Source organism: Homarus americanus, unplaced genomic scaffold, assembly GCF_018991925.1.
Source record: "Homarus americanus isolate GMGI-L3 unplaced genomic scaffold, GMGI_Hamer_2.0 scaffold1498, whole genome shotgun sequence".
Lineage (NCBI taxonomy): Eukaryota > Metazoa > Arthropoda > Malacostraca > Decapoda > Nephropidae > Homarus > Homarus americanus.
The window spans coordinates 59,548-73,716 of NW_024752653.1; the positions used below are offsets into that span (position 1 = coordinate 59,548).

Here is a 14,169-nt window from a genome sequence, read left to right on the forward strand (position 1 = left end):
ATATACGTCTGCACAAAGATGCACTTAGGCAAGATGATCAGACGAACATTGCAACATAAAACTGCAGACAAATGTTCATTCAGTATGTGCGGTTTACTTTTTTTTTTACAAATTCCCTTGTGTTTGTTGTATTGAGGACGTCACACCCAAAACTACAGTATGTACTTCACCATCTCCTCCACACAGCCGTACTTCACCTCCTCCACACAGCCGTACTCCACCATCTCCTCCACACAGCCGTACTCCACCATCTCCTCCACACAGCCGTACTCCACCATCTCCTCCACACAGCCGTACTTCACCATCTCCACACAGCCGTACTTCACCTCCTCCACACAGCCGTACTCCACCATCTCCTCCACACAGCCGTACTCCACCATCTCCTCCACACAGCCGTACTCACCTCCTCCACACAGCCGTACTCCACCATCTCCTCCACACAGCCGTACTCCACCATCTCCTCCACACAGCCGTACTCCACCATCTCCTCCACACAGCCGTACTTCACCATCTCCGCCGTAACTCGACCATGCACGAGGGATTAAAGATAACATTACATCAACTGCACCGTCAGATCTAAAACTCACATATCGATGTTTTGGTGTGTTGCTTTCTCATTGGACTTTTAATATAAACACCAAGGGACTTTGTAAACACCGCGTAGATGTTGGAAAATTACTAGACAAGGAATAGTAGTGCGAGGAGGCGGACGTATATAATGCAACAGCAGGAAACAAATGCACAAAGGAAAAATGCAAACCGTACAGCTGCACATAGAGACAATGATATATATATACAAAGCAAAACTGTAATTAAACAGACACGCGCGATCAAAGCTGAAGTTAGATACACATAACTAAGCATTAAATTGTCATCAGTCGCGTTTTAGTACAGAAATATACCGAGAACAGAGTAATTCAGAGATTTTAAGAGATAAATTTTTAACCTTCAGATGTAAGTGTTAGAAATAATTAGAGATCTTAGCTACACATAACAAAAATATATGTAGACGTGTACGCACATAACAAAACAAAAGAGAATACATACACTAACCTACATTACAAAAACAAGTTTGGAGTCGAGACAGCTGTGTGGAGGAGGACCTAATAAAGATAGTGTGGGGGAACAACTGAGTTAAAGGGGGAAGTGTGTGTGTGACAGTCAGAGCTGCTGGGGTAGGGACAGAAGCAGACGCAGCAGTATAAGACAAACCTTCATATATACAGTAAGTCTCTAAACACAGACAGTGAGATGGGCTTGTCTCACTGTCTGTAGAGTATGTTGGTTATATTCAGATTAAGGCACCATATCACGATTCTGTCAACCTTGTGTAAACTATTAATCCGTTCTTCTGTCTGTACCGTCTCTTAGGTGTCGGCCACTCAGCTCTGTGTAACGAAAACAACACGAGTGATATTTAATGTTTTACCGAGAGCTTGTTCCTTATTGCCGACATAAATTACTGACTTCACTGTAAGGCACTCATGGGAAATCTTGAGGCACTTATGGGTCGCTCTTTGGGAAGGAGTCACTTTACGGGTTTAAGACAACAAGCATACCATTAAATCCACAACATGAAGAGCAGTAAGGGATCACAGGCGGGTAGTATGAGTGTCTGGTGGATGTAAGTGTCCTTTTTATTTCATCAGTTTCATAATGCCTTTCACTATATATGATCCACTAGCCTGGAATGATGTCCACCAAGGCTTATGTAGTATGACACGTGGCAGTCATTCTACAGCATCAACAAGGAACCTAACTCAAGTCTACATCAGCTTAATTATAATACTAATTTGGCTATTATAAAAAAAAATAACTAATACAAAATAGTCATAGTAGTTGAATATATATTGTTTCTTGTTTACAGAAATGTTTGTATTGATTTTGTTTACTCTTTAGTGTAGCCGAGTGATCAGAGTTATAGTGATGAAGACTTGAATCTCTGACAGTCGTGTTTAACAGCAGGCAACAGCGACCAAGCGTAACAAAATATATTCTTAGAGCATAGAGAATGTTACGTTAATTTCCACAGTGAATTATGAGAAAAATATTCACACTGGCGAACATAATAATACAAAAATAAGTTGAAAAATATTGTCCCAAAACAAAGAGGCACATCTGGCAGTACTGACGACGATAGTGAAATGGGGAAACAAGCGAGTGTGTAATGCGCCAACAAGCTAATGCCAGTCCACTTGCCCACCCGGTCTACAGGTGTGTGTGTGATGAGGGGCCACACCTGATAGCGAACAGCCAATCACAGATAGGATCTTGCAAGTTGCTCGTAACATATCCACCTATCACAGGACAACATCCCAGTTTCCTTTCCTCAGTAACTGGCATCTCATCCACCAATAACAGACCAGCTTTTTTACCTCTTGCACACAGCTGTTATTTCTAACCTAAGCTAAATTAAACTAATCCAAACTAATTTTAATTCTTCTTCCTTGCATAAGCCATGTGATAATTATTTGTGTAGTTACCTGGAGGAAAATAAAAAGTTGGATTGTGATTGGTGAGAGTTGGCTTGTTCTGTGACGTGATTGGTCCTTCACACAACACCTGCAGGATACAGGGCGGCTTCCCTTATTATGCGTTCACCTCCACCAGACGAACGTTCGCTCGTCTTCTGCCTGCAGTGGTACTCTTTTTTGAGGACGGGTATAAGTTTTATCCATGTCTCTCTCTCTACCTACTATGAGATCAAGTTGTCGAACTCCGTCTTCCAACACTGCAATAGCGATGTCCTGCCAGTAGGAGGTAACACTACCCTGCCAACATGAGGCAACACTAGGTAACACTACCCCGCCAACACCAGGTAACACTGCCCCGCCAACACCAGGTAACACTGCCCTGCCTGTCTTCATTAATTAAAACAAAAAGACTATCACGTCTGAAGAGCATAAATATTGACTCCCAGTCAGATAGAACCTCGCCGCCTGACTGGCCAATCCATGGTTGTCTCTGGTGATCAGCTGATCAAGGAGGGTCTGTCTCTCACACGTCCGTGGTGTTGTCTGATCCAGCTAATTTTACTTAGTCATTATCTAGAGTTTACTGCTATCTGTTGTGAACTCTGACCTCGCAGGCTATTGACCAAAATGGGTCTTGACCTCGTATACTGTAGTCTGAGATAACTTCTGACCTTCTTCTTCTGCGGTCTGAGGTGACTCCTGACCTCGTATACAGCGATTTACGGGGATCATCGAGCTCATATACGTCAGCCTGAGGTGACGTCACATCTCATATATTGTGGATGAACGTGACCTTTGACCTAGCATACTGCAGTCGTGTGTGACCTCTGACTCTATACACTAGTCTTGAGACGACCTTTGACTTCGTGTACGGCTGTCTAAAATGACTTTTGACCTGTTAAGCTAGAGGCCAAGGTGACCAGTGACTCCGCGAGGGACAGCCAGAGGACGAACGAAGGAGCAACACCGCCACCAGCAGTAGTGTGGTGGGGGGAAGGGGGTTGTGCCGCCCTCCCCTGGGTTATAGTTCTTCCTTGGGCGGGGTGAGGCGGCCGGGCGTGAGGGTGACTACGCTCGAGGATGAGGTCGCCACCACCTCGTTCTTGGAGTTCAACTTGGAGCCTGGGTCAGGGTCAACCAGGGAGATCTTCGACTTGATCCTGTGGAGAGAAACCACAGCGTCAGTGTGTGTTACTAGTGATGTATGTATCCCGTAACTACTCTAGCTTATATGTGTCTCTTAACTAGTGCCCTCATATGTCTCATTACTGTATCTTACACTATTTGTTGTATTACTTTGTACACCTGTTGTACGCACGACACAGTAGCGCCATCTTACCCGGCCACGGTGGCGTTGACAGTGATGCGGTCATGACATCTGAGGGCAAAGGCGAGGTCTCCCGGGAAGATCAGGTCATCGTCGTGTTGTACAACCACTGTGTTGACGTGAGCACCTATCTCGTCGTCCTGTTGGGGGTGACGAGGGTTACATAGGTAATTAGATAGGTAAATTGATTGATATATAAATAGATAGATAGGTTGATATATGAATGAATACATAGATAGACAGACAGACAGATTCTCTCTCTCTCAAAATTCCTCCATAACTTACATATTTAGTCGAGCAGTCCTTGTAGCCGAACTTGAGGGCGAACTCCTTGCCACCGGTAGCGTCGAGGAAGCAGGGCCCGCGGCGGGTGTGGAAGCTGCCCCTTGTGTACACCACACCCTCGAAGTCCTCCTCTAAGGCGATGACGAAGGCCATGTGGTCATCCTCACAGTCCAAGACGGCCCGCGAGTACCCGCCGTCACGCACCCCGATGCTTAGTTTGTTGCTCAGGTCTTCCTTCCAGTCATCTGTTGATACGAAGGGATTCAATCAACTGACGATGTAAACAAACAGATTCAATCAGTTGACGATATAAAGAGAGCGTATCACAAGGAGGGAGATAATAATTATATGAAACTCAGGTCCTGGCGCGGTCATGAGGGTTGCCACCTCACAGTGACATTAATGTTTTTGGTTTTAGAAATATAAATGATGAGACTAAACCTGATATAACAAACAAAAGCTTTCTTTATAGTGAACTAAGTAACACGATATATAAACATTTATTTTCTGCAGTGAATTAACTAATATATCAACACATTTTGTCGACAATGAATAACATACTTATTCGCAGTAATTTTTGTCTACAGTAAATTACCCCCCCGTCTGTCAATTGCATATTCCCTTACAATTAAAAATTTAAAATGGTCTCATATTATACGTCTCTCGTCATCTTCCTCAACTGAGCTGACTTGTCCGTCACGAGGTGGTATGGCGAGACTGGATCAAGGAGAACCGCTACTGCTTCTACTTCCTACACGTGAAAAGCGAAAATTCCCCAGCTTAATTAACTTTCCAGGTCGAGGATGAGTCAACCCTTTAAAATATCGTTTTCTTTTTACCCTCAAGATCCCGTTTTCTGTTCACTCTTGTTTATAAACATGTTGACGTGGAAGTGTAATAATTTACCTGTGAACACCTGTATTAAATTTGAACAAAAATGTAGAGTATAGGTATAAGCATCTATAGAGTATTGTTAAGCAATTACATTAATGTATTTTAAAATTTAATTAATTTCTCGCCAATAACACGGGGAGGCACCGATTGGTCGCCTTCATAAACTGTTAAAAAATCGAAAATATAAGAGTTTTATATTATTTTTTTTCCTTTTTTCGTAATAAATTTAGCTTAATCTTTTTATACAATGGTAAAGTGATAAAATACTGATGTATTTTGTATGTGTTGTATGTGTATTGTGTATGTATAAGGGTACGTGTTTACTAGTATGTCTATATTTACGGGTACGTATGTGTGTTTACGAGTACTGTATGTGTATATTTACGAGTATGTGTATCTACGAGTATGTGTATCTACGAGTATGTGTATCTACGAGTATGTGTATGTATACGAGTATCTGCATGTACACTTAAGGTTGGAGTGAATGTTATAGCCAGTTAACCTACATGCACTTGTCCATGACCACTCACATTAAATATTAACTCGTAACTTTTTACCAATTTTGATTTAAAGGAAGTGAAGAATAAGTAAAAAAAAGATCACCTGTTCCTGCGGGTCGTCTTACCTGAGTCTAATTAAAGGTGGTTGTGGAGAAACACCTTTTTGTTTACTAATTCTGAGACATAAAAGATTTTAGTGTAAAGTTGACCTATTTTATTGCTTTTGTTTATATTTTTAATTGTTTTTTTTTGTCGGTATTGGTCGTGTTTAATTGTTCGCTGTGTTTTAATCGCTAAAGTTATCACAGGGTTGACCTTAAACATTTAAAGCTCACGAAAATAATGATCCTGATAATTTGGGGGATGGTCAATAATAGCTGTGTGGTGACTTGCTCAGAACATTAACAGCGTAATTTAAATGGTTAAATAAACACTACAAATATCATTAACTCGATAGGAAGCTTTAAATGGTGATTAGGGAGGTAAATGAGTTGTTAGAGTTGGGTGTAAACAAGTCACCCATAACGAGGACATTAGACTGACTATCTCCCAAAATACCAGGTCAAATGGGATACCTGTTTTGTATCTGGTCAAGTCAAGTTAATTTGAGGTCAGGTCAAGTAAAAATGGACGTAGTTGCCATTAACAACAGAAGATGGTTACAGTCGGTATATAATGAACGTTGTGATGTGGTGGATATGGGAACACCTGAGGATTAGACACCCTAACGTTAACCTAACCTAACCTCAGCTAAGTTAACCTAATCTAACCTTACTGTGACGTAATTGTTTAATGACGTGATAACTTGTAGTAATAGTTTTTAAGGTTTATTATTATTATTAAAACCCGTACTTAATACCCGTAGTATACCGTATGTATTAACTCATATATATCGTATTTATCCCAACATATCTATAAATGTGTAAACTGGTAAATTAAAATAGATATGTACAAATAAACGTGTAGATGGATATACTATAAAGGGCTCAAATAAATATAATAAATTAATAGCTATGTCGCCCTTAACACCTAAAGCAAAACAGAAGATAATTGAAGAAAGAAACGTTCACAAATAAATGGGGACGAATTCCAAGAGGACAATGATATAGAGCCACCACTTTGCCCTGACAGGAAACAAAGTACACACACACATACCGTCCAGGCGCCTAAAAAAAAGAGAAAAAAAAGAAAGCCGACATTCACATTGAGAAAGTGAAAGTAGAAAGAGAAAGGTCGGCCCGGAAAGGTATGGCGAAGGTCAATATCATTAGACCACAGGTACAACTAAACCCTCCCACCCACCCATCCCATCTCCTTTCATTCTTTCCTCCCACCCCTTCCCTCCCTCCTCCTCTCTCTTCCCACCCAAACCACAACTCCCTCCTCCCTCCCCTTACCCCTGTGCCCTCCTTTCCACTTCACCAGCCACCTCCACTTCTTCCTCTTCCCTCCCTCCCCTTTACCACCCTCCCGTAGCCGTACCCTTAGCAACCCTTAACCCGACCTTGGTACACTCCCCCCCTCAACCCTCCCCCTCCCCACTCTTCAGTCTCCCTACTTCCCTACAAATACCTCCTCTCTCCCCTCCTTCCCTACACCCCCGCCCCTCCTATATAAAAGCAGTTATCAACAAGTGAGCGCTTCAGGGTCGCCAACATGTCAGCCTCAGGTCCTTATCAGAGTCGCAGAGCTTTATTTGGGGTTTACAGTGACCTTGTGTGTGTGAGCTTATTAATGCATACACACACACACATATTGACAGACAAAACAAGAAAGAAAAGAAAAGAGAGAGAGAGGGGGTGGTCAAGAAAGAAGAAAAAGATAGACAACGTGAGACAAAAAACAAACAAAAACTCCCCCACCCCGGTAAGACAATGGTACAGGCTCGTCACCCATACAAGAACCTACACCTCCTCTCCTTCAAACTACTGTACTGATCTGTTCCTGGTTCTCTGAAGGCCGTGTGCTGAATTTTGGGTTGAGTTTTCCTCCTCTCTAGTATAGGGAGGCCAAGGACTTAACCAGGATTTAACGTGAAGTAGATGGCGGGCGACTGCTATTTTATGTATGGGTTATGTCGTACGTGTGTTAGGGGGGGGGGGATCAATAGTATTGAATCTCTTTGTGGTATCGAATCCCTTACCAACCAGGATTTATCAAGTGGCCGATGATGATTTTATTGTTGTCCTTTACCAGGTATGGATTATGGTATCGAATTAAGCGGTATCTGTTTACTGTGATGGATTATGTGATGGATTACTAACACTCGCTTTGAACCTTAGTGCTTTATCGGAATTTTTTTTAACACATGCATTGTTGTCTAGGTTTTACGTCTCAACTTAACAATCCACCTAAATATTTCCCACAATCGTATTTCTCTCTCTTCATTGTTTACCTGACAGCTGCTTCCATTCCCTAGCCTCAGAACTTGACATTTTTCTACATTAAATCGCAATTTCCATTTTTTTCGATCATATTAAAAGTTAATTTAGATCTTCCTCATCAGATTTAATTATACGCCTTTGTTTTTGGTGTCGTTATTGGAGCTATTGTGGTGAATAGTAATGGTCCTTGGGGTATTAAATTCTATTTACGTTACGATTATTTGTATTATAATCAGAATGTTATAGACTGATAGCAATATAATTTAGTTAGAAGCCCACTTGGGATTATAGCATTCTTTAATGGGTGTAAAATGACATTGAGTATGATAAGAGGTTTTAATAGGATCGAGTTCTCTATAATTAGGTTATATTTAGTATTAAGTAATTACTTTTCCCTATGACGACTATTGTAAGAAAGACTGAATCGTGTCATTAAAGGCAGAAAATACGTGTTATTGTGATGTTAATAGGATAGAAACCTTTACAGAGGCTAATAATTACATGCTATAGACCCTAGTGGGGATTATAATAGTATTGGATTCTCTATTAGTCTCACGATTTATTGCGTTGTTAGTTGATTTTTTATTTTATTTTAATCAGGAAAAAGTTCATAGTAGATTTGAACTTAAACGTAACAAAACAATTTAATGCATTGCTAATTTAAGTTCATTTGAGGCATAAAACGAAAAAAAAATATAATAAGGGGAAAAAAAGAATTACATTTCATATAAAAAATTGAAAAAATAAGGAAAATAGCAACAGCAGAGAGAGAGAGAGGGAGAGAGAGAGAGATAATAGCTATCTTCCGGGTGTATTATGTGAGGTACAGAGAGGACTATCCCCCCCCTTTCACCACCCCCTTTCACCACCAGCATCCGGCGACTGCAACACACCGACCTGCATACTGGCATACAAGGAAAAACATCCAGACAGACAGACAGACAGAGACTATATCACAAAACACTTACAAACGCATTTACAAACTTTATACAATTTACACGATCATTTACACAACACAAGAATGATGAGAACTTTGTATTTTGAGAATTAAGTGTCGGTAGTAGTAGTAGTAGTAGAACACAAACAAAGTACCCAGTATAATGTGTATGTTGTGCTTCGTTTCTCACCTGTACAAAGTATGATAATTATACTCAGGTCCCCTCCATACACACACACACTTAGCCTGGTATGATGGGTATACTTAAAGACCCTCATCCATTATTGATATACTCAGATTCCTCACATATCCAAAGGGTAATTAATATACACAAACACATACAACTCTTTAACATATTAGAGGTATAAGTATACTTGAATTTATCACACGTATAAAGGATGATAAGTATATTCGAGCATGATAAAGTATACAAAAGAGAAACATGCTAAGTATGATGAGTATGCAGGGAACACTCCTTGTCTGATAACAATGACCAACCAAGTCTTCAACAAGGTCACCAGTTATCGTGGTTGCCAGGGTAGGTAGGTGGGCAGGGGGGGCAAGCTCGGTGGTGGGCAAGAGTTAGGGTATAAATGTGGTGGTGGGCAATGGTAGGGTAAGGGAGGGTGGGGTAGGGTAGGTCACTAGGACAGTGGGTCTAGACAGCAGGATAGCGTTTAGCAGGACAGGACAGGGCAGGGCAGAGCAGGACAGGCTAAGGACAAGAGCAGGGCAGGACAGGGCAGGACAGGCCTGGAGGGAGCGTGACCAGCTTGGCCTTGACGAACACTGAAGATGACACACACACACACACACACACACACACACACACACACACAGACACATACACACACCGTAAACAAAATACATCACGTTCATAATTCCTTATAGAGATAAATCATTTAGGGTGACTTAAGACTTCATCATTAACTAACATATACGTGGAAATAAAATAAACACTCCATCAGTCAGATCATGTTAGGCTGGTGGTCATTGTTGGGTGAGTAACATGATATAACACACAGCCAAAATACACAGACGAGATCTATTTCATACGTGATAGGATGGTATCACGTCTCTAGCTGTTGTTGGATCACCTGAAGATTAAACACTCTTAGTTTATCTCACCTGGTGCTTAATACCCTCACGCTACCTGGGCCACGGGGGGGAGGGGAGGGGTTAGCGTTAGGGGGTGATTCTATGGGTGACATAAGCGAGGTGTATTTTCACTGATCTGTCATATTTACTGTGTTTTTAATCCCCTTCTGCGTGGTGGTCTGTTAAATTGACCTGTTTGTCCGTTTGTAATTCTGTCTAATTCAAGTTTAATTGGGAGGATCAGGTAGAATATAGCACCTGAAGTTTACGTCTGTCAGATAAATTTGTCTGAAGTTTAACCACTCTAATGCCAACCTAACCTAACCCAACCCCCCAAAAAACTAACCTAATGCCAACCAAACCTAACCTAAATTGAACTTAATCTAGCTAAACTTAACTCAAAGCCAACCCAACTTACTAACCTAACTTAGCCTACCTACCCCCACCTCTCCCCCAAAGGTAGTGTTTAGGTAATTAGCTGTATCAGACCAGGTGACATAAACTAAGGGGGGCTAATGTTCAGGTGATCTGCGAAAAGTATCCTAGCGCCGAAAAGTGAAACCTTGACTACATAACTAAGTACAACCTTGGCTGACCTTATAAAGACTTTTAAGATGTTGCCCAAGTGTATTTTATAGTGGCGCTACTGACTCACCTGCTCAACTGACTCACCTGCTCAACTGACTCACCTGCTCAACTGACTCACCTGCTCAACTGACTCACCTGCTCAACTGACTCACCTGCTCAACTGACTCACCTGCTCAACTGACTTACCTGCTTACTGACGGAGAAATTTATTTGTCATTTACTAACTGACAGAGATTATACTGTTATACATTGACAATAAAAAAATATCTGATGGTGTAACTGCGTATAAGTTTACCAATAATTAATTTTTTTTTGGGGGGGGAAGAAAAAATATATATTGTACGTAAATAAATCCTTTTTTATTTATTTACTTGACTAATTTTTCTTATGGTTTTGTAAGCTGCCAGAGTCTATATTATAAAACTACAATATATTATTTTTTTTAACTTAATACAAGACAAGAATAATAGGTGGTTGTTCATAAGATTTTTTTTAATTTTTTTTTTGCGTTTTGTAATTATTTTATCTCATAAGCTATTAAATACGGGTTAATATTGTCAAGGTATTATCGTATTAAAGGTAGATTAATTATGAGTAATAGTCAATATTACACGTCTCTCTCTCTCTCTCTCTCTCTCTCTCTCACACATACAGAAGAGAGCGAGGAGGTTGTGTGGTCTAGGCGAGTGGGCCAAACATTACGTCACATACCAAGACCCACCTGACGAAGGTAAACATCAATGATATGATCTGTTTACTCCCCTTCGTGTGAACACTTTCAGGAGCAAGTGGCGGCAGGAGATCCGGTCATGTGTGTGTGGGGGAGGGGGGGAGGGGCTTCATTGTCTTACGATATGGTGAACGTAAAGAATAAGATAAGAATACAAAGAACGAGGAAAAGAGGAATGTGATGTTGGTGGAATAGAAGAACATCCCGACATTGAGCAAGAAGAGATATGGAGAACAAAAAGAATAATAAGAGGAATAAGGAGACAGAACAAACGAAGGAGGAGTAAGAGAAGAAAAGATTAATTAGAAGAATAGGAACATATGCAAATAGCCCAAGAAGTAGAAGAAAATGAGGAAGAAAAAGAAGAAGAATGAGGATGATGAGCAACAGGAACAGAAGAGAAAAAAAAAGATGAAAAAGAAGAGGAGGAGGAAAATTGGTTCATTCTTCTGTACACAATGGATTATTCTTCCAGGTCTCTCGTTACACACACACAGACACACACACACACCACACACACACAGACACACCACATACACACCACACCACACACACACAGACACACCACATACACACCACACCACACACACACACACACACACACACACACACACACACACACACACAGACACCACACACACACACAGACACACACACACACACACACACACACACAGACACACCACATACACACCACCACACACACACACACAGACACACACACACACACACACACACACACACACACACACACACACACACACACACACAGACACACACACACACACACACACACCACACACACACACACACACACACACACACACACACACACAGACACCACACACACACAGACACACACACACACACAGACACACACACACACACACCACACACAGACACACACACCACACAGACACACACAGACACACACACACACACACACAGACACACACACACACACACACACACACACACAGACACACACACACACACACACACCACATACACACCACACCACACACACACACACACACACACACACGCGCGCGCGCGCGCGCGTATTGGATGGCTGTGTTTACAAATATTACTTGCTGTTACTAAGGAGCTGACACAACACACAGCTGCTGATGTCACTCACAGGTTACAACACACACACACACACACACACACACACACACACACACGCACACACACACACACGTACACTTTAACCTACCAACATTAACCGATGTTTATGAAAGACCAACATTAACACATCGATATTTACAATGATTATTAGATTAATCCGCTGGTGTTTACTGAGTATCAGAACTTTAATCCGGTCAATATTTACAAAACACCAGGACTTTAACCCATCAGTGCTTACAAAAGACCACTGTTTTAACCCGCTGGTGTTTACCGATTACCGCAACTTTTATCCCGACAATGTTTACACGAGACCAGAGGCTTTATTCACCCCGTCTTGGCAAAACAATAGCACTGTGTTTCCCCCGCAGCAACTTACTTCACTCTTCCACTATTCACAAAAGATCAATTCAATTTTCTCACAAAGGATTATGAGAAAAAAAAATAAAAGTTTTCTCCCCGTTGATGAGCACTTAATATTCTGTCGCCTCGCTTGCTTAATCTCTATCGCTGTAAATACTGGAGATCAAAACATCACCAGGTCTCCCCACATGCACTTACGGACCAACAACAAAAACTTTCAGATACATTGCAACATCTATCAGTTTTTTGATAATCTGGTCACCACACAGTCATTATCAGGACCTACCTGCAGAAGCGGTGACGGCGAGGAGGCCCACCAGCACCGTCTTGATCCTCCAGACATCTACTTCGCCGCACATCCTGAAGGGCGACTGAAGGTCCCACACCCGAGTGATCAGCTACTTGCAGGTGCGCCGCGCCGAGCCTCCGCGGATAATGCGAAGATGGTCCAGGTGTGGTGCTTGTGGGTCCAGGAATTCACCGGGGTTGTTGCTGGGGCTGATTCTTGCTCAAGTTAGGGTGGATATTTAGCGGCCTCTTAGCGTTATGGTGGAGGAGGTGGTGGGGTCTGGACGTTGCTTGCTTGCGGTCTGACTGAAATGAATGCTGAAGTCCACACGAGACGGATTACTTAGTGTGAGAGTTGATGCTGTGGTCGTCTCGGGGAGTCTTGTGCTTACTGTAGATGAGGTGTCAGGAGTGCTTGATGAGTAAGAGAGGTGGATGCTGCACAGGTGAGACCTTAGCTAGAAGTTGAAGAGGCGAATGTGATGATGGAGACTTGGAGAGTGTGGGTGATGGTGATGAGTGTTGGAGGGGGTGAGTGAGGGAAGTGGTGTTGGTGTTACGTGCCCTCTAGGAGGATGGTGATGACTATCGTCGTGCCTGTAGCGTCGAGGTTTTGCATGGCGGCGGTATTGCTGGGTGACCGCTCAAAATGCTGGCAATTTCTGCTGTACGTTGCGTATCTCGCTGCCCCGGGAGTTATGATGTCAACCTCTTGTCACTATCGCTTGAGGAGTTAGAATGGAGTGTGTGAGTGCGAGTCACCAATAGTGTGCGGGTGAGCTGTGCGTGTCTGTCACTACCAACACAGTCGGCGGCTACAGCCAGACTGGCGCGGCCGGAGAGACGCGCGCCGTTTTCTCTGGCGCTCCGGTCGGCTGGGCGCGGCGTCTCCAGTGAGAGTGTTGCGGCGAGGACAGGAAGCACCTGTAACTTGTGCAACGCTCAACACCAAGTCCACAACATTTCCGGCGGGAGTCTGTGGTGCTGGTGATACTGCTGCACCTGCCGCTCAAAGGTCACCCTGCCAACACCCACCAGGTAACAGTGGTGGAAAATACTGTAGTAGTTGGCGTCCCTCCGTGTTGCTGGCCGAGTGCCAACACCACCGCTACTTGACTGCGGTCAAGAGACCTCGCTGTGGTGACCCGCTACCCGTCCCTCTCAGGTCATTAA

General features: G+C 42.6%; 1 protein-coding gene across 1 annotated transcript; it reads right to left on the reverse strand.

The window, feature by feature from the left end:
• Window positions 1–1,606: 1,606 nt before the first annotated feature.
• On the reverse strand, window positions 1,607–13,884 carry LOC121855158. The gene is made up of 4 exons (XM_042350026.1): window positions 12,995–13,884; window positions 4,087–4,331; window positions 3,814–3,941; window positions 1,607–3,634 (listed from the first exon to the last, which is right to left on the reverse strand). Exons 1-4 carry the CDS (start codon window positions 13,065–13,067, stop codon window positions 3,496–3,498), a joined length of 585 nt encoding a protein of 194 aa, XP_042205960.1. The 5' UTR covers window positions 13,068–13,884; the 3' UTR covers window positions 1,607–3,495.
• Window positions 13,885–14,169: the final 285 nt, after the last annotated feature.